At 40.1% G+C, this 19,426-nt stretch overlaps 1 protein-coding gene across 1 annotated transcript; it reads left to right on the top strand.

Moving 5' to 3' along the window:
* Positions 1-184: 184 nt before the first annotated feature.
* COPB1 (coat protein complex I subunit beta 1) lies at positions 185-17,340 on the top strand. The gene is made up of 22 exons (XM_015864079.3): positions 185-336; positions 2,555-2,706; positions 3,461-3,690; positions 4,415-4,584; positions 5,184-5,298; positions 5,966-6,058; positions 6,301-6,438; positions 7,416-7,535; positions 7,944-8,051; positions 8,141-8,287; positions 8,518-8,663; positions 9,606-9,702; positions 10,125-10,285; positions 10,426-10,546; positions 10,927-11,154; positions 11,316-11,495; positions 12,634-12,778; positions 13,270-13,389; positions 13,822-13,967; positions 15,100-15,189; positions 15,687-15,842; positions 17,006-17,340. Exons 2-22 carry the CDS (start codon positions 2,616-2,618, stop codon positions 17,063-17,065), a joined length of 2,862 nt encoding a protein of 953 aa, XP_015719565.1. The 5' UTR covers positions 185-336; positions 2,555-2,615; the 3' UTR covers positions 17,066-17,340.
* Positions 17,341-19,426: the final 2,086 nt, after the last annotated feature.

Below are 19,426 nucleotides of genomic sequence, written 5' to 3'. Positions count from 1 at the left end.
ATGACCTGGGAACTGGGATCGCTGAGTGTTTCAGTGACCGCCTGGCTGTGACACTACAGCCGGAACTCCCGGCTCTGCTGCTCCTTCCTCATGGCGCTCCGCCCCTGTCGGCCACGCGGCAGAGCTGTGGGTGGCTCCGCCTCTCTCGTTCTTCTACACGGAGGAGGTGCGTCCCACCGCGGCCGCCGTAGCGCCGAGGTGCCGGGAGGGAGAGGCTCCACGTCAGCCATCGCCGAAGCGGGAGCGAAGCGCCGCAGGTCAGAGCACAGCGGGCCCGGCCCCGACACACCGCGTCCGACCCCAGCGGGCTGCTGCCGGCAGCACCGCCGCCTCACGGTGGGTGCGCGGCTCCGGCCGCCACGTCCCGCGGGGGACCCCTCGCTGTACCCCGGGTGGGGAACGGGAGTGGGGGGGCCTCCTCCTGGCCGTGGCCTGGCGGCCGCAACTAAACAATATGCCAAGCTGACGGAAAGCTGTGCGGGCCGGCTGGTAGCGGTACGGACTGAAATGAGCTCCGTGCCCAGAGACAAAATGGTGCCTGAGGGCTGTGGGGTGGCTGTGGAGGGACTGTGCGGGGAGCTGCTGCGTGAGCTCAGGCCGCACTGCCGTGTTAGCGAGAGTTGTGAAGGTGCTGGCTGCACGCCATCGAGTCTGCTGGCTCTCCAACCCTCTCGCCCAGAAGCTGTTTTCAAGGCAAGAAAACAGGCCTTGTTTCCCCCCCTTTTTTTTTTTCCTGCAGACGGTCAACTTGAAGAACCGAAGGCATAAAAATACAGAAATTTCATTACAAAAAGTAACTGGTGTTATATTGTAATTTTCCTTTCAACTATCTTCTCCAGTGCTGCTCGTGTTTTGTTGTTTTCTTTCGCAGCAGGAGGATACAGCCCAAAACAGCACGACTTCCTGCTCACACTAAGGTTCTTCAGGTGCCTATTTGACTGAAAAAAGGGACTTTGGATCCACAGGCAGTTTCACTCATTCATTCCAGTGCCACAGCTCTGCGTATCTCTTTCCTGTGTTATCTGTCAGAGCTCTGCGTGGAGCAGCGCTGCTTCCCAGGCTCACTGAGCTAGAAATGAATGTTTGTTTTTTTGAATCTTGTTTGCCCAAATTACTGCTTTGAAAATAAATTGGGAGCGGAGGGTTTACAGGGTTTGCAGCTCAAAAGTTGCGTCAGCACAGGTCTGGAGGTGAGGCAAGATCAAAACTGGTGTCCCCAGACAGTAACTTTTTCACTTGGTTGTCTTGGAGGTAGGGTGTTTCAGGCTGGACATTAGGAAGTATTACTTCTCAGAAAGGGTAGTCAGGCATTGGAATGCACTGCCCAGGGAGGTGGTGGAGTCACCGACCATGGGAGTGTTCAAGAAACGTTTGGATGTGGTGCTGAGGAATATGATTTAGCCTGGAAGTATTGGTAATGGTTGGACTAGATGATCTTGTAGGTCTTTTCCAACCTTGATAATTCTGTGATTCTGTGTGTTGGAACGTGAAACAAGTGTGTGCTTTTACACTGTGTATTAACAGGCTGATGATAGCGCCGTGTTTTGAAGAAGCATCTCCTATCAAAGATTGGTTAAGTTCAGTGTAAGACTTCAAGAAAAGTCATTGCGGTGAGAGCACAGTCATTTTTCTGCACGCGTTCAGAAAATGCAGTTTGAAACATGTAATAGAAACTAACAGTTTTCTGTGCTTGTCAGTACGGTATCATAGCATTAGCTGAGCAAACTGAAACTGGAGCGTTTTTCCATTAGGAAACAGAGTAGGAAGTTTGGTTTGATCATAGGCATCAATTACATTAGGAAGAAACAAACAGAAAAATGAGAATTGAACTTGTTTTTTTGATCTGAGTTGCAGCTTTGGATCTGTAAGTCTCAGGTAGTTTTTCCTCTGTAAATGCTGACTTTCCTCATCAAGTCAATAGGGGCAGCTAAGGAGTAGAGTTCAACAGGTCTGGTTGTTTTTGGTATGTAAAAGGGTGGTCCTGTTTTCTTTTCCACCCCACTGTTCTGTTCCGCCATCCTCAGTTTCCACTCTTAAATCTTGTGCCCACTGTCGTAGCTTCCTCATAGGTTGATTCAGCTTGTTAAACTGGAAGAAGACTCTTCCTTTCTCCTTTTCTTTTGCTTGGACGCTTTCAGCTGGCTTGGTAGTTTGGATCAGTTCACCTGGAGAGGCACAAGAGCACAAAGAAGATAGTGAGAATATAGTGGGGATCAGAGGAACGAGTAGACAAGGGAAAAGCTGCTGCATCCTTTCAGTGGCAGCCAAATATCTGTGTACTTCTATCATTTGTAGCCATATCCTGTCATATTGGAAAGATTTTTCATTTCTGGGTTGTTTTTCCCTTTGGGGAATGTCACGCTCTTGGGTTTGGGGGTGTTTTTTGTTGTTTTTTTGGTGGTTTTTTTTTGGTAAAATGGGAAGGTATTTCAAAAGTGGTTTCTCAAGAAATCCAAGCATCTTCAAATGATTAAGTCAGCTGGAAAATCATTTTTATGTTGTTTGTTAGTAAAATCTGTTAACTCTGGGATGGCTTTATTTGCTTGTTTTTTAGGTTGTCTGATACTTGTGTCAAAATAAATCTCCTGCTGAGAAAACATTAGTAACCAGGAGCCATGACTGCTGCTGAGAACGTGTGCTACACGTTAATCAATGTCCCAATGGATTCGGAACCACCTTCTGAAATCAGCTTAAAAAATGACCTAGGTAAGTAATGGACCCTGATTATTAGAAGGATCATCCATCATTCCTGTATCACTCTTGCATAGTGTCCTTACACTGTTGCTGCAATATCGTTTGCATTTCATAAACTCAAGCAAATGAGTGTTTATCTTATGTTGATGTTTGAATTGTGTAAATTCTTCTGCTTGCTGTTTGAGAAGCTTGTGATATTTATCGTATGTGACTTTTTGTCCAAATTCTGAGCAGAACTTTGACATCTGTTTCAGTCTTTGTGCTAAGCAATACGTGTTGAGGTCTGGGCGGGCTTAGCTAATGGAAGTATGTCAGTCACTGTTCTGTACACAGCTGTATCTTTCTTGTCAGTATTTAGTATGATACCAAAGCACATCATAGTATCCTGGTGTATAAGAAAGATGGTTTAAAGCAGTGAAACAGGAGTAAAATGATTGTAATATCACAGTACATTGGAGTATTCTGATTTGAAATGCTGTTTCAAAGCATTGAAGCAGTGATGCAATCTGTTGAATTCATTTAATTCCAATACATTGATCCCAGAAATAAGTCTAAACTCTAGGCTTATTCTTTAAATACCTCTTGCTTCCTCTTTATGCTCTTAGAAGTGAGGGTGTGGATTTTATTGAGACGTTAAATTGCACTTCGTCAGGGAGAAGTTGTATCTTCTGACCAGAAAACAGCCGGTCCTATCAAACTGTCATGTTAGCCTTCCTAAGTATACAATTACAGTGATTCGCTTTCTTGAATTTTCTATCCACTCTAGAAAAAGGAGATGTCAAGTTGAAGACAGAAGCCTTGAAGAAAGTGATTATTATGATTCTGAATGGTGAAAAACTACCCGGCCTTCTGATGACCATTATACGTTTTGTGCTGCCTCTCCAAGATCATACCATCAAAAAGCTGCTGCTTGTCTTCTGGGAGATAGTGCCGAAGACCACTCCAGATGGCAGGCTTCTGCAGGAAATGATCCTTGTGTGTGATGCATACAGAAAGGTAGCTCCTTTTTTATTTTACTACCTATGTTCACACACTGTACATTTTAGAAAGCGTATCATTTTCTGTTATATAAAATATATGAAAATGTCTTATGCTCTGCATTTCCTTGCAAACCATTTTGTCTTAATGCTTCATAGCTGGCTGAATTGTAGGTAACCAGCAAACCAACTACTAATGAATCTTCATGTTGCTTGTTACAATTAAACGTTAAATGCTCGATCTTTCCAAGTCGGAGTCTTGAAGATGAGGGGTGACCTCATTACCACCTCCACAGTGTCCTTGGACACACAGTGGATCAATAAGAGTAGATGCTGTATTTGGCATGTCTTCATTGCAGTGTATTTGGGATACTCCTTCACAAAGATAATCCTTCATTTGCTGTGGGAATAGACTGCAAGCAGATGAACTAATACGCAGTACAGGTTAGTAGCCCCTGTGCTGGAATGTCTGCAGGGTGAGCTTTCACAGGCTTAGGAGTCACAAACAATATGTGCAGTGCAGCAGAAAAAACTTAGGACTTGCAAGTCTTATTACACAGATTTGCTCATTTTAAATTACATTGTACTTCAGTATTTAATAAAAAGGTAATGGAGCATCCTCAAACTTTTGGGACTTGCTGCATTGAAAAACTTAACTTGGGAAGAGGCTAGCAAATGCGTTCATCTGAGCTTAGCAATTAAACTGTAGCGTCTGACATTTCAAATGTGCTTCTTGATTGTAGGATCTTCAGCATCCAAATGAGTTTATCCGAGGCTCTACTCTTCGTTTTCTTTGTAAGCTGAAAGAAGCAGAACTGCTGGAGCCTCTGATGCCGGCCATCCGTGCATGCCTCGAGCATCGTCACAGCTATGTGCGCAGAAATGCAGTCCTTGCAATTTACACCATTTATAGGTAAATGCCAGAAACTGTTTCAAGTGGCTGCAGAAGGCTGTGTTTGGTGGCCTGGGTGGCTTGGGAGACCTCATAAATATTTATCAATCACTAATTAATTTCTGGGAGCTGGGAGGAAGAGAAAAGGTTGCCATGGGGTGTGGTTTTTGTTTGCTTTTTCCTCTGTAAAGAACCAGTTTGGAAAAGTGGAAGGTACTGCTCTTGCTTTTGTAGCTGTCGCCGAGATTCTTACATTGCAGGTTAATTTGTAAGGACAGATGCCTTTCTTAGTTATCTAAACTTCATAAACAGTAATTGTTATCCACTAATATAAACAGAGAAAAATCTTTACAGGAGTATAAGCATATAAATTTATTTGAAGTAAGACATTCTTCCACTACTCCGCTTACATACTGAATGCTATTGCTTTTTTTTTCTTATGTAAACACTATGACCAAGTGTTGCTATTAAGCCGAAATCATATATGGAGTCATATTTTATCTGTCATAATAGCAGACAATTTTTTTGCTCACTGTTTCATATTCAGTTACGCTGCATGTTCTCCCCCTTATCGATAGTCTTTGAATTATGGCGTGATTTTTTTTTTTTTTTTTTTTAAGAAATTTTGAACATCTTATACCCGATGCTCCTGAATTGATCCATGATTTCCTAGTGAATGAAAAGGATGCGAGCTGCAAAAGAAATGCATTTATGATGTTAATTCATGCAGATCAGGTAAGGATACTTGCCCCCTAATTTCTTTAGAATAAGTATCTGAAAATGCCCTGGGTAACCAGCCAGTAATTTGTTAGAAGTGTGAACATATTCATAAAAAAACAAACAAAAAACATGCATGTGACAGCTGTACATGAGCTGTGGGCTGTTCATTAACTGCAGATAAATTAACATAGGTCTTTAGTGCTGTCCTCATTTTAAAGGACAGTTGGCTGCATTCGAGGAAGACATATGTTGTTGCTGGAAACTGTAATCAGTTTTGTCATGTGAGCGTTACTGGACTGAGAAGACTCCCGTTACCTATCATTTTATAGCTTTTCTAGTTTTATGAGAAAGAAATGGCAATTTCTGTTCATTTGCTATGCTGGCAATTGATCCTTGTGCCTGATTACATGTTAAGCGTGTCTCACTTTTTGCCATGTGTAGCCAGAGTTTATTAATTTGGTCTTCACATTTAATATTTCTCCATCAGTTCTTCTGAGCTTTCAGTCGAAAGGTTGACTGTAGTATTGTTCTGATCGCTGATATGGGTGAGAGGTGGATGATCTCAGAGGTCTTTTCCAACCTTGGTGATCCTATGACTCTCTGATTTTATAATGTGCTTTGCTTTAAAATGTAGCTGAAAATTCTGAAATAACTTAGAATGATTTGCATTTTATTTGTTTAGGATCGAGCATTGGATTATTTGAGTACCTGCATTGACCAAGTCCAGACATTTGGTGACATTCTGCAGTTGGTTATTGTTGAGCTGATTTATAAGGTAAAAGGGAAATATATTGTGATATATTTAAAACAATACAGGTTCTATTAGAGCCCTCAGCAGAACAGTTAGAACACAGCTGGAAAAGGCATTTTAGCCACTTGTGTGTGTCATTCCAGTATTGCATACTGTTTTCAGTTAAAGTTTAAATAGCTTTTTAAAGTAGATTTTTGCAACTGTGAGTGATGCTTCTTATGCCCAGAAAAGGTTGTCACCTTTTGCTTAATTTTCTTTGTATGTAGGTCTGTCATGCCAATCCATCAGAGAGAGCTCGCTTCATTCGCTGCATCTACAACCTGCTGCAGTCATCGAGTCCTGCAGTGAAATATGAAGCAGCAGGAACACTAGTTACGCTCTCCAGTGCACCGACTGCAATCAAGGTATAGAAGTGCTGTTTCCAGACATCCCAGTACCTGCTGGTGCACTGTCGTGCTGTGTATTATACCTTGTACTTTTGAAGTCTTCAGGAAGACTTCAGGAAAATGCCAGTTTTGACAGTTCGTGCGTAAAACTGTCTTAAAACGTCTCTTAAAATTGCTCAGAAGTGACTAGGACTGTATGTTGCAGATTTGTGGCTGGTGGACCTCATGCCACTTGCTGATGGACAGGCTTGTTCATCTGTGCAATTTATCACAATAGTTGGTATCAACCTGCTGTTTTCTTGACCTTCTTATAAAAGACCAGTATTGAAGATTTCCAGAGATTGAATTACTTTCATTACTCTGAAATGTTATTCTTTTTCAAAGTGGAAACACACGGCTTTGAAGATCTGTGTTGATTCCTGCTTGACCTCACATTCCTGTTTATCTTTGTGGTGTTGATTACTTGAGAACATAAGGGAATTCTAAATTCTAATGAAAAATAGAATATACCAGTCTAGAGTAAGAGTAAAAATATTGTAAATAGTAGCTTCAAAAGATCAGGTGTATTAATTCTTACATTCTTGCTTTAGTGCAGTCATTTTCCTTGAGTACGTGTATCATACAGAGAAGCTGTCATTAAAACCATATCTAGATATGCTAACGCTGTCAACTATTTTAAATTCATTTTTATGTCCTGTCCTATACCTAAGATTTGACTCAAAGCATGCAAGGAAATTTATGGTTTTGTTTGAATTTGAAATCAAGGCTGTGAATTGTAAGCTGTGCATCTTCCTGTGGCATTATAACAAACTGATGGAACTATCTTTGGTTTATCAGAAAGTTTAAACACTTCTCAGGTTAATTTCGATGCCAACTCATTGCGTTGTTGCTCTAGTAGATAAGTAAAAGCTGTCTTTTCCTGAATTTGTCTTCAAGATTTGCCCAGTTTCCTTCTTTGTTACTTACATAAATATTTTTGTTCCTTTTTAACGTAGGCAGCTGCCCAATGCTACATAGATTTGATTATTAAAGAAAGTGATAATAATGTGAAATTGATTGTTTTGGATCGGTTGGTTGAGTTAAAGGAGCATCCCTCCCATGAGCGAGTGTTACAGGTATGTGAGCTCTTTTCTTGCCAGCCATCTGAGTGTTTTTCCTTCCCTATAAATTTTCAGGTGTCATGGTACAAAATGCCCTTCTGAAATTTAAACCTTTTCTTCATACGTCTGTTGAAAACAGTTGAATGGTCTTTTACGTTTAGGCTTGCTGTATCTATTGCCTGCAGTAACTACGGTAAATGTTGACGTGATTGTAAGGCTTAGTAGCTTGCCTGAGAAGAGTAAGAATGGATGAAATGAGGACTGAACTTCATAACCTCTAGGATATGTTGTATGTTTGTCACTATGTTATATATTCTGCGTCCACAACATCTTGGAAAATTACTGGGCACTGAAAAGTAGAACTGAGGATGGAGTAATTTGAAGCAACAAAGCAGTTATGTATTTATTTTTTAACTGTTTCAGGATCTGGTTATGGACATCCTCAGAGTGCTGAGTACCCCAGATCTGGAAGTGCGCAAAAAAACCCTTCAGCTGGCTCTGGATCTGGTTTCTTCAAGAAATGTGGAGGAGGTAAAAGATATATTACACATGTCTCATAACATGTTTTTATTCACCAGAAAAATACGTGACTTTCTTCAATTTTTTGATCTTTTCTGCAGCTTGTGATTGTTCTGAAGAAAGAAGTGATTAAGACTAATAATGTGACAGAGCATGAAGATACTGACAAATACAGACAGCTGCTTGTTCGTACATTGCATTCCTGCAGTGTTCGGTTTCCAGATATGGCTGCGAATGTTATTCCAGTGGTATGGAAATCTTTAATTATCTTGTCATTCAGTTATGTCCTGCTGTACCAAAATCCTTACTACCCATCTGCGTAAAAAAAATAAGTGAAGCTAAGTTTTTTTCTAAAAGTGGGTTTACAGTCAGTCAGACTAATTCTCATGGCTAAAGAAATATCTGCATCTGAACGTAGTACAGTGATAGAAATGTAACTTTTTTGTTCTTTGTGTTAATGCTCCCCACGCTGTGGTAGCTGATGGAGTTCCTCAGTGATAATAATGAAGCTGCTGCTGCTGACGTACTGGAATTTGTGCGGGAAGCAATCCAGCGATTTGATAACCTCAGACCTCTTATTGTTGAGAAGATGCTTGAAGTCTTTCATGCAATTAAATCTGTCAAGTGAGTCTCAGATACGATGTTAAACCAGAACTGGAGCAGTGTGTGGCTCATTTACATTGAATGTGTGTTGTCATTAAGTATGTACCAAAAGCCTTGCAGTCCACACACACAGAAGGTACAGGAGGTAGATGATCACAGGGAGATGGTTTCCATCTCTCCTCTTTTTATATGATAGAGTGGGTGCTGTTTACATTGAACACAGATGAGTTCAAATTTGTTTTCTTGATGCTATTGTTAATTGTGCTTCTGTTTGTTAGAGGATGACGTTCTTGAAGGCCAACACCAAAGCGATACATTTGTTAAAACAGAATTACTAAGGGAATATTGCAGTGGGAATTTGCAGTTGTAGGGAACTGGAAAAAGTTGGACATTTGTCAGAAAAAGAAAGCCCTAAAATAAGAATCTGGAGAGCATCTTTAGTACTTGCAAAGTGCTCAAAGCTTGGTATTCTGATGGATCAGTCATATGAGGGGAACTTCTCTGCTTGAAGATGCCTCTTTCTGGGTATCCCAAGTTTTTGGCTCTGTCAGTATGTCATTAAGTGATAAATAAGCCCAACCCTGAAAAGCACTGCTATTCTTTTTCCTTTAATCTTCATTCAGCCTTCTGTTTTCTCCTTCATATAGGAGAAATGAGAAGTTAGTTTGTCTCAGGGAGCTGTGGAAATTACAGCTGTCTTTGTTAACATGCAGTGGAGTTGGTTGTGATGGTAATGAAATGTAATTTTATAAATACCAAGCTTAGCACAGGTGGAATGAAACAGTAGCAGAGAAGAATTCTTATTTTATATACTTGTTCATTAGTTTATTGAGGCTGAAAGGACAAATGTTGTAGATCAAACCTACTTCCTGCCCATCACATCCCTTTGAATTTGTCCATGAATAGCTACCCTTAATGCTAGTTTATCATTAAAACATGGTTAAATTCCTCTTCTTATTTTAGGATTTATCGAGGAGCTTTATGGATCCTTGGAGAGTACTGCAGCACAAAGGAGGATATACAAAGTGTAATGACAGAAGTTCGCAGATCACTTGGAGAGGTGTGTTTATTTTGTTATTCTAACTTTTTGTGGTTTATCTCACTACATACATTGTACTAAAGAAAGGATTTAAAACAATTAAAATGCAATACAGAGTTTTGAACGGTTGTAATGTTGTGTGTGCAAGAAGCCAAAAGCAAAAAGTAGATTTTGCATTCAGTATTGAATTATTTTTAAGTAGAAACTGGCATGTATTGAGAATAAATATTAGAATGCTTCAGATTTAGGAGAGTGGGTGAAAAATTGCTTGTTTCAGAACACTGTGTCGACTTGAACATATGAGTACCATAGCTATATGCACTAAAAATGAAGAGTGCTTTAAGTCTTGGGAGCTCTGCAGCACTGTATGCAGTGTCATGAGCTTTATGCACAGCTGTAGGAGGTTTCTCTATGTACCTGAACATCTATGTGTTTGTGTTTAGATCCCAATTGTAGAATCTGAAATCAAGAAGGAAGCTGGTGAGCTAAAACCTGAAGAAGAAGTGACCGTGGGCCCAGTCCAGAAACTGGTGACAGAGATGGGTACTTATGCAACCCAGAGTGCTCTGAGTAGTTCCCGGCCCACCAAAAAGGAAGAGGACAGGTATTTAAGATTTCATACTAGACCTAGTAAAAGTTGTTTTTTTTAAGTGACGTTCTCTCTCATGGAGAGTTTGAGTGGTCAACGTAGTGTTTTTGAAGTATCTTCTGAACTAGGTTTCTGATGACTGTCTGTCCTTTTAGACCTCCGTTGCGAGGATTCCTGCTTGATGGGGATTTCTTTGTCGCTGCTTCCCTTGCTACCACTTTAACAAAGATTGCTTTACGATACGTGTCACTAGTTCAGGAAAAGAAGAAGCAAAATGTAAGTCATCACTGTGCTTTACCTGTGGTTGCAAAGAAGAGCCGGTTGGTGGGCTGGGTGTTTTTGTTTGTTAGTGGGGTTTGCTTTTTTCTTTTTGTTCAGTGGGTTTTTAAGCAGATATAAAATGGATTGAGTCCTGAGTCAAATGCCAGTTACAGGGCTGTATAATAATAACTTGGGTCACAAATTGGGCTTGCTGCTTTTCAGCCACCGTATCCAGAACACTCTTAATTATTGGTGCTTTGTTTCTTGACTTAAAATAAAACGTCCAGAGGTTTCTATGAATTTGATGAATTTGCCCCAGTAATGGGCATTTCTTTGAAGCTTTTTAAAAATGCTGTAACCTCCTTTCATTCAGTTTCTTTCGTCTTCCTTCTCAGTCCTTTATTGCTGAAGCTATGCTGGTGATGGCCACTATTCTCCATTTGGGAAAGTCTTCTCTTCCCAAGAAGCCCATTACAGATGACGATGTGGATCGTATTTCCCTGTGTCTGAAAGTTTTGTCAGAATGTTCTCCACTCATGAATGATATTTTCAACAAAGAATGCAGGCAGTCCCTCTCTCATATGCTGTCAGCCAAGCTGGAAGAAGAGAAGCTTTCCCAGAAGGTGAGATATTATGAATGTGTAGTCATAAACCCTTGGAGTTCTTTTAGTGTTGTTCACATCCAAGCAGGTCCTAGAAATGTCTCTGTTTGACTATGTCTGATTCAGTCATTATGTGTTCTGTTCTAAGTGAGAGAATTAACTGTGATATTTTTTTTCTGCAGAAAGAGTCAGAGAAAAGGAACGTGACGGTCCAGCCGGATGATCCCATTTCCTTCATGCAGCTTACTGCTAAAAATGAAATGAGCTCAAAAGAAGACCAGTTTCAGCTCAGCCTTCTTGCAGCAATGGGAAACACGCAGAGAAAAGAAGCTGCTGATCCTCTTGCATCCAAACTTAATAAGGTAAAGTAATCAGTCTCTTAGTTATATACTCTTCATTCTGCTTATGTGCTGAATCAACGATGGGAGATGCATACTGGAACTAATGAATCAGGCTATGCTGGTTGATTAATAAGACCCATATGTTTGTTGATGGGGAAAAGAAAGAGAGAAAAACCTTTACTGTGCTTTATTATTCCCTTATCGTGAGGAAAGAAGAGTGGTATGGAGACTGAGGGTGCTAAGCTGGTGGCATGCAGAAAAGGAATTGAAATTGTATGGTGCTTTGAAGAGCTCAATAAAGTTCGCTATGAGAAGAGCAGGGATGTCACAAGTGAAGGACCTTTTCTGCCATATCCTGTTGACAAGTGTAGTGCATCTTATTTCAATTTGTCTTTTTTTTTTCTGCTTGTTATTAAAACTAGCAGAGAACATTCCAAGAGGTTCATAAAACCACAGAATGTACCAAGTTGGAAGGGACCCATGAAGATCATTGAGCCAAACCTCTGGCTCTGCAGAGAAGCACCTCAAAATCAAACCCTGTCTCTGAGGGTGTCGTCCAAACACTTCTTGAACTCCAGTTATGAAAACAGACTCTTATTCTTAAAGTCTGCATACATTCTTGTTAAAGTTGCCTTTCAATTTGAAGTCACTATTTTTCATTTGAATCTTTTTAAGAATAATGCAGCATTTTATTTAATGTTTTGGGATCTTAGATAAATTAAGTTCAGAAAATGTTCTGTCTGTAAAGGTTTTCTAAATTGTAGTATGTGTGCAGAGGGACAGCTGAACAAAGGATGGGTTTAAAAATGCATTTGTGTACATAATACGGAGGATCACTGCGATTTAGCTATAAGTCATCAGAACTTGTTGGTTTTGGAAAGCTTATGCAAGAAGTATGGACTTTGGTTTTCCAGAATGTCGCTTAAATATTTCCTAGACTAAGTTTGTGTTATTTGGCTGAAGTGTTTGGTTTTTTCTCTTTCTGAGAAGGTAGTTATGTGAAGTTTAAGCTTCCTCACACACCTTTTCTGTCTGATTTGAGGGCTCATATCAAAGGGCAGTTAATTCAATTCTAGTTTATTGTTTTGGCATTGTTTGTTGTGATTTCCTATTAGAAATGGCTTATGAGAAAAATACCTTAAATTCTTTTCCTTTGCAGGTTACACAGCTGACGGGTTTCTCAGACCCTGTTTACGCAGAAGCCTATGTCCACGTCAACCAGTATGACATTGTGCTGGATGTGCTTGTGGTAAACCAGACCAGTGATACACTGCAGAACTGCACACTGGAGCTGGCCACACTGGGTAAGGAGAACTGCTGGGCCCTGGCACTGATTGATAGAACTAGGGAGTCCCTTACAATTTCTTCCTAGTGGAGTAGGGGAAGTAGCAATAAGATTCAGAATCAAGATGGTACTTTGACCTGTTCTTAGATAGCTCAGTACATGCAATACGGACATTGAACTTTGTTTTTAAGGCACAGAACAGTAGTGTTAGGTGTTATGATGTTGGCAGTGATTAAAATGCAAGGCAGAAGTGACAGTTTTGTGCTTGTTAAAATTAATACCAAACTCAATCTGAAGCCCATTTAAGTCACTGTTTCAATTTGTTTTCTGTATCCTTTGGGTGAGTACAATAGTATTTTAACTGAAGTTTTTAATGTAAAATTAATGAAGTAATGCAGTGCAGCTGTGTAGGCACTGTAATTGAATCACAAGGCAGTAAATGTTCCAAAAGTGGAACTGTTTTCTACTGGTAACATTCTCTGATGCCCTTTCCCAAATTTATTTAAACAGGTGACTTAAAGCTTGTAGAAAAACCATCTCCTTTGACTCTTGCTCCACATGACTTTGCAAACATTAAAGCTAACGTCAAAGTTGCCTCAACAGAAAATGGAATCATTTTTGGCAATATCGGTAAGTAGACAGTCGTGTGTGCAGATCACTGTGCGGTGTATTTCTTAACTGCTCAGCGGGCTCAGGAATTAATAAATAATACAGTTTATACTGGAAAAGGAAATGAAATTATATGCAATGTAGGAATATTTAATGATGATCTTTCTGAAAATTTATGTTTTAATTAAAAATCCTGGTGGAGCACACTACCTTCAGAGTGGTTGTCAGCCTGATAATTGAACCCAAGTCTCTGAACTGTAAATGACCTTAGGCAGTATTGCCTGAAAAACCAATACACCTGTCTCAGAGTTCTGTGGCAACTTGGAAAAAGAACATGAAAAGGGTAGAGATCAACACAGGGCTGAGCTGTTAGCTGACAAATGGTAACTGGATACTCTTACTTATTACAGTCCCTTTTCTAAGCATTCATGTGGTTTGTATTTCTTATTGCAGTGTATGATGTCTCTGGAGCTGCCAGCGACAGAAACTGCGTGGTTCTCAGTGATATTCACATTGACATTATGGATTATATCCAGCCAGCCTCTTGTACGGATGCAGAGTTCAGACAGATGTGGGCAGAATTTGAGTGGGAAAACAAAGTTAGTTTTACTTTCTATATGTTATTTGGGGTTCTTGTTGGATGACTTTCTCTTTCCTATTCCACACTAACTCATTATATCAACATTATCTCACGTGATACAAACCACATTCAGATCACAGAATTGTAGGGGTTGGAAAGGACCTCCAGAGATCACTGAGTCCAACCCCCCTGCCAAAGCAGGTTCCCTACACCAGGTCACACAGGTAGGTGTCCAGGCAGGCCAGAGAAGGAGACTCCACAACCCCCCTGGGCAGCCTGTTCCAGTGCTCCGACACCCTCACTGTAAAGAAGTTCTTCCACACATTCATGCAGAATTTCCTGTGTTCCAGCTTATGTCCGTTTCCCCTTGTACTGTCTCCACACACTGCTGAAAAGAGTCTGGCCTCACCACTTTGCCCACCACACCTCAGATATTTCTAGACCTGGATCAAATCCCCTCTCAGTCTTCTTTTCTCAAAGCTAAAAAGACCCAGTTCACTTAGCCTTTCTTCACAGGGGAGATGCTCCAGGCCCTTCACCATCTTTGTGGCCCTCCATTGAACTCTTTCCAAAAGATCCCTGTCTTTTTTGTACTGGGGAGCCCAGAACTGGACACAGTACTCCAGATGAGGCCTTACTGGGACAGAGTAGAGGGGGAGGATCACCTCCCTCGACCTGCTGGCCATGTTCTTTTTAATGCACCCCAGATGCTTCTGTGATACAAGTGATTCTTCCTTATATTATGTTAACACTAGGTAGCACTAGCTGTATTTGTCTATGTGTCTGTGTAGAAATAGGTGCCTCTGGTTATCTTCAAACATACCTAGTGGTCTGGGTTTTTTAAAGATTAGATGTTTGCATTGGATGTTGGCCCTGTCTGTTTGCTTAACTGAGTACCATATGTACATATGTATGCATATGTGTTTTAGGGACTATAGTAATAAAAGGGAGTTTCTACCCCAAGTGAGTGGATGGCAGGAGGTAGTTCATGTATTATTCCAGCATATAATGTAGCATGCAGCTCACTCTTCCAGTGTGTTGCTCCTCAAAGAGAAATGTGGTAGCAATGCTTTTCATACAGCACTGCAGAAGGGCTGGTTTTGGAAGTGCCTGATACGCTAAAGTAATTGGTCCTTTTTTTCTTTGTACAGGTTACAGTGAATACAAATATCATTGATCTAAATGAATACTTGCAGCACATACTGAAGTCAACCAATATGAAATGCCTCACTCCAGAGAAGGTGAGCTCTTTGCCTGTAGACTCTTCTGTGTCAAACTTTTTTGTTCATGTGCTTGTTGTGTGTAATTTGGCCAGCATCTGTTATGTTTATTATTAGATATGCTTGTTAAAAGCACAAAATTATATATATATAAAGTTCTTAATGCACTAAAATGAGTAAAAAGCTAATTGTTCACATATCTTGTCATTTCATCTCTTGAGCTATTTCTCCTTCAGTGAGAAGAAAATTATAATGTTGTAATCTGTAGTAGCTTTGATGGGACTATCTGTCCTTAGGCAGTAGCTCAAAGATCCTTTCTGCTGTATCAAAATTAACTTTCCTCTTGGCACTGTATCCTTTTTGCTGTAAAGTGAAATATATAAAGTAGCTATTAGTTGTTAAGATGAGGTGTGTATTTATTACAACTAATAACTGTAGCTAAGACTGTACCTATGATGAACAGGAGTGTGTTTATATGGTTTTGGCCTTTCTCATGGGTTCACATGTTGTTTCTGTAGGCACTTTCTGGTTATTGTGGTTTTATGGCAGCCAATCTTTATGCACGTTCCATATTTGGAGAAGATGCACTTGCAAATGTCAGCATTGAAAAGCCAATTCATCTTGGACCAGAGGCTCCTGTCACTGGTCACATACGAATCCGTGCAAAGAGCCAGGTAATGCAGCTTCAATTCGGAGCACCATTTCTTCTGGTTTGTAAGGAAATGTAACAGCCACTCCTTAAAAACTTGCAGCTTTGGGGGGTTAATTAAAAGTTAGGTAAAGTTTTGGGAAAAATGTAGGGTAAGATGCACTAAAACATCTCCTCTCCCAGTGCACTACCATAAAATAGGTGTTTGGGACGAGATTTCTTAGTGTTTAACCCTAGCACTGGTAGTAGGATATTATATTTCATTAGTGTTTAAACAAAGTTCAGCTGCTCCCTGAGCTTTCATGGTCTTATTCCTACTAAATTAGACGCTTCGTTTTTACAAGAGAGAAGAAGCAGAAACTGGAGTCTCTTAGTAGAACAGTTTTCTAAAGGTATATCCACATGTCTTAGAATTTTAGCACTTCCACCTTCTGACTAAAAACCACAAGATTTAGAATAGTTTAGTAACGAAGCAAATAAGGAAACAGCTGCTGTAATAATAAAAGCATTTTAAACAGCATGCAATGAAGAATTTTGTTGAAGTTATTACAGTCAAATAAAGCATTTAGTTTGTGATGTCATTACGAGAATTTTGGAGTGATTTAACGTTTCTGATACGCTTACAGTGAAATTTTTACATACGATGACATTCAGTTACATATGCCAGTTTGTTCTCACCTTGAGATCGTTCTCTAGATTAGGTGGTTTTATTTGGGCAGTTTCTTTTGACATTTCTTCTTCAGTTTCCATGCAATAGTAACATAGTTCTGTGATGAAATCATTTTCCATAGCCTTGATGTATTGAGTGCTTCTATTGGCACTGAGTTTTCAACAGGTGGATTTCAGCAACTGGATTGACAGATGTAATTTCTTTAGTGGGCACATACTTCCAATTGGTGGAAGGTCAAGAAGCTCACAATTAATTTTCCTTCTTATTTTAAAGACGGGTTTACTAGTTGCTAGCTCACTGAAGTTTCACTGCTTCAGTGATATGAATCGATGTGGCCTTTACCTGGAGATAAGATGATGTGCACTAGAATTTATGTAAATAGGTGAACAGTTGGATGTACTTTGATTCCTTTGCCACTAACTACTTAGTGTCCTGTATATGGAATTTCCTTTTAGTATGGATAAGGTGATTTTATTGAAGTACCAGTGTTGTAAACGTCTTCTTTTTTTTCCTTACAGGGAATGGCCCTGAGTCTTGGAGATAAAATCAATCTGTCCCAGAAGAAAACAAGTTTATAAATTTTACATACTATCTTTTCAGGTCTTTAACAATTAAACTTTAGATATGTGGCTTTTGGGATCCAGAACATCGTGTATTCTTCAGTGTTCTGTAATTGTAGAAGCCAAGCTTTTGAGCAGAAAGCATTCCAGCAAATAACTTACAGGTTCTCCATGATTGTTACTGAGCAAAACTTTAAATCTCCAGGTTTTTTTTTCCTTATCCCGGCAGTCGTGTTTTCTTTGTCTCTAATATATACCGATGCTCACAGTACAATAAAGAAATTACGCCTCTAGTGCTTTGCCTCTCAGTGATAAATTTTCTATTTGCTTAGTGCTTAGGTTCTGACAGGGGGTGCTCTAATGCTCTAAGAAAGTGTTTCTTGCTTTTTGTGGGTATTTAATATAACAAGTAGGCCTGAACTGTGTGAATGTGGTTATTATGACAATTAATACTCTGGTGTATCTGTGAGAATATTCATCTGACTGTATGTTCTAGGTGGCTGGTTTAATAACGTGATCGCTTGGCACAGATGAGCTTACAACATCAGAAAAGGACAGTGTCTAAATGTAGCTATTTCCAGCAAGTGGTAGAACCTTAAACTTGGTTAGTTTCTCAGATTCCTTGGAATGATGATCATCACAAGTAGCATAACATTTTCATTGCTGTTGTACAGTGCCAAAATGCTAATGAGTAATGTGCATATGACTGATGCATTGTTTGCTCCTCCCAATACTTTTTGCCATCTAGTTTTCATCTGTACGTATAAGCACTGATGCAGCTGCACGGTTCTAGATTCTTAGTTCTTAAAAATCATAAAATAATAGAAGTCAGCTGCCAGTGGTTATTTTCAAGCTGTGGAAATAATTCTGTGTCCAGTAGCCGGTACTGAAGTTTGCATTGGTGGACCATGGTGTACATACTAATGATACCGACAAGTCTGTACCTCTTAGGGCTGATTTTGAAATATGTGACTTCCAGAAGCTATGGCTTATTTTACAGTTTTCTTACAGGCGCACACACTTAGTGTATGCAGTAAGATAAAGATCTGTATAGATAAGAGATTGTTGCCATGACTTAATCCCTGAACAAAGGAAACACTTGAGAGTCGTTTGTGAAGACTCTGACTTCCTTGTGCAGTTCTGTGAGCAGTGAATATGCTCATCACAAAACTACAACCGCAGTAGTGTATGTCAGATAAAAGTAGTAGATACTGTTGCCATTGACTGCCACGGTGATGTGACTTCTAAGAACTTTATCTGCCCTAACAGGCACTCTCCAGCTCCGGTAGATGTTAGATAAGGTGAGTGAGTCAGCAAGGTAACGCAGTACGGTTTAATTGAATGACCTGGGTGAGTTTTGATTGTTTTGAAATGCCTTTTGGGTTCTGATGTTACGTTTTTTAATGGAAGCTCCAACTTATGTGTCACATGGTACCAGCAAGAGCAGAAGCTCGAATATGCAGATCTGCCTTGCTAATGAGGTTGTGTCTCTGCATGATCCCGCAGTAGTGGGAACTCAGAGTGGTTGTGTTGCCTCCTGTGATGTTATGCCAGAATCATGAGGAAACAGTAAGGATAATCAGAGTATGATCTTACTTGCTTAGTACTTCAGAATCAGGGGTAGGAGGGGGGAAATAAAGTACAGCAGTATGTTGTGTGTGCTGTCCTGGGAAGTTCTGCATGTGTGGGCAAGCTGCTTTTCATCGGCAGGGAAAGAGGAAGATTTTATTTGCCAACTGTTTAAAGCCAAACCAAAACAGAAGAAAGTCCTGGGACTGCAATGAATGATTTCATCTCTGCAAAAGGTTGCAGTGAGCAGTACAATAAGCTGGCATGGTAATAACAGCTGCTTTAGCCTGGCGTGATGAGATAGGGTTGCTGACCACAGCCAAGGAAGGATGTTTTTGAAGATGAAGAGTGATTTCCAGTATCTGTTATCTAAGTCCTGCTTCGTAATCCACAGCCCTGTTTGGAGAACAGAAAACCATATTTACACATGACTCATAAATGTACCCAAAGGATCAAATAATATAACTTGGGTTAGGATGTATTTTGCCATCAGGACTTTAGACAAGGACAGGAAAACACCTGTTCAGCACAAGCTGCGGAGACATCAGGATTCCTTTTCCATCTGTCATGTGTTTCAGTGGCTCCCTTGCAGAATGGGTCAGTGTGGTGTGCGTGGTTTTTTTCAGTAGCTTGATTACCATTTTTAAAGTTAGATAGTTGCTTCCTATCTGTGCTTTAGAATGAAACTCCATTTTTGATATATCCAATTGTGCATCAGCTGAGATTTGACTCAGTTACTCAAATTAGGGATTGGATTTGGTTCATAGAATCATTAAGGTTGGAAAAGACCTCTAAGATCATCTAGTCCAA

The sequence above is a fragment of the Coturnix japonica genome, chromosome 5 (assembly GCF_054131305.1).
Source record: "Coturnix japonica strain WE chromosome 5, WE-NBRP24, whole genome shotgun sequence".
Taxonomy (NCBI): Eukaryota; Metazoa; Chordata; class Aves; order Galliformes; family Phasianidae; genus Coturnix; species Coturnix japonica.
The sequence above is the reverse complement of the archived record's forward strand: the minus strand, read 5'-3'. Positions and strand labels throughout refer to the sequence as shown.

Bases quoted from the DNA above. Each gene is read 5' to 3' on its own strand.
- COPB1 (XM_015864079.3), top strand. From the start codon at position 2,616: ATGACTGCTGCTGAGAACGTGTGCTACACGTTAATCAATGTCCCAATG. The intron at 3,691-4,414 runs GTAGCTCCTTTT...TCTTGATTGTAG, and splicing joins TGTGTGATGCATACAGAAAG to GATCTTCAGCATCCAAATGA. The intron at 7,536-7,943 runs GTATGTGAGCTC...TAACTGTTTCAG, and splicing joins CCCATGAGCGAGTGTTACAG to GATCTGGTTATGGACATCCT.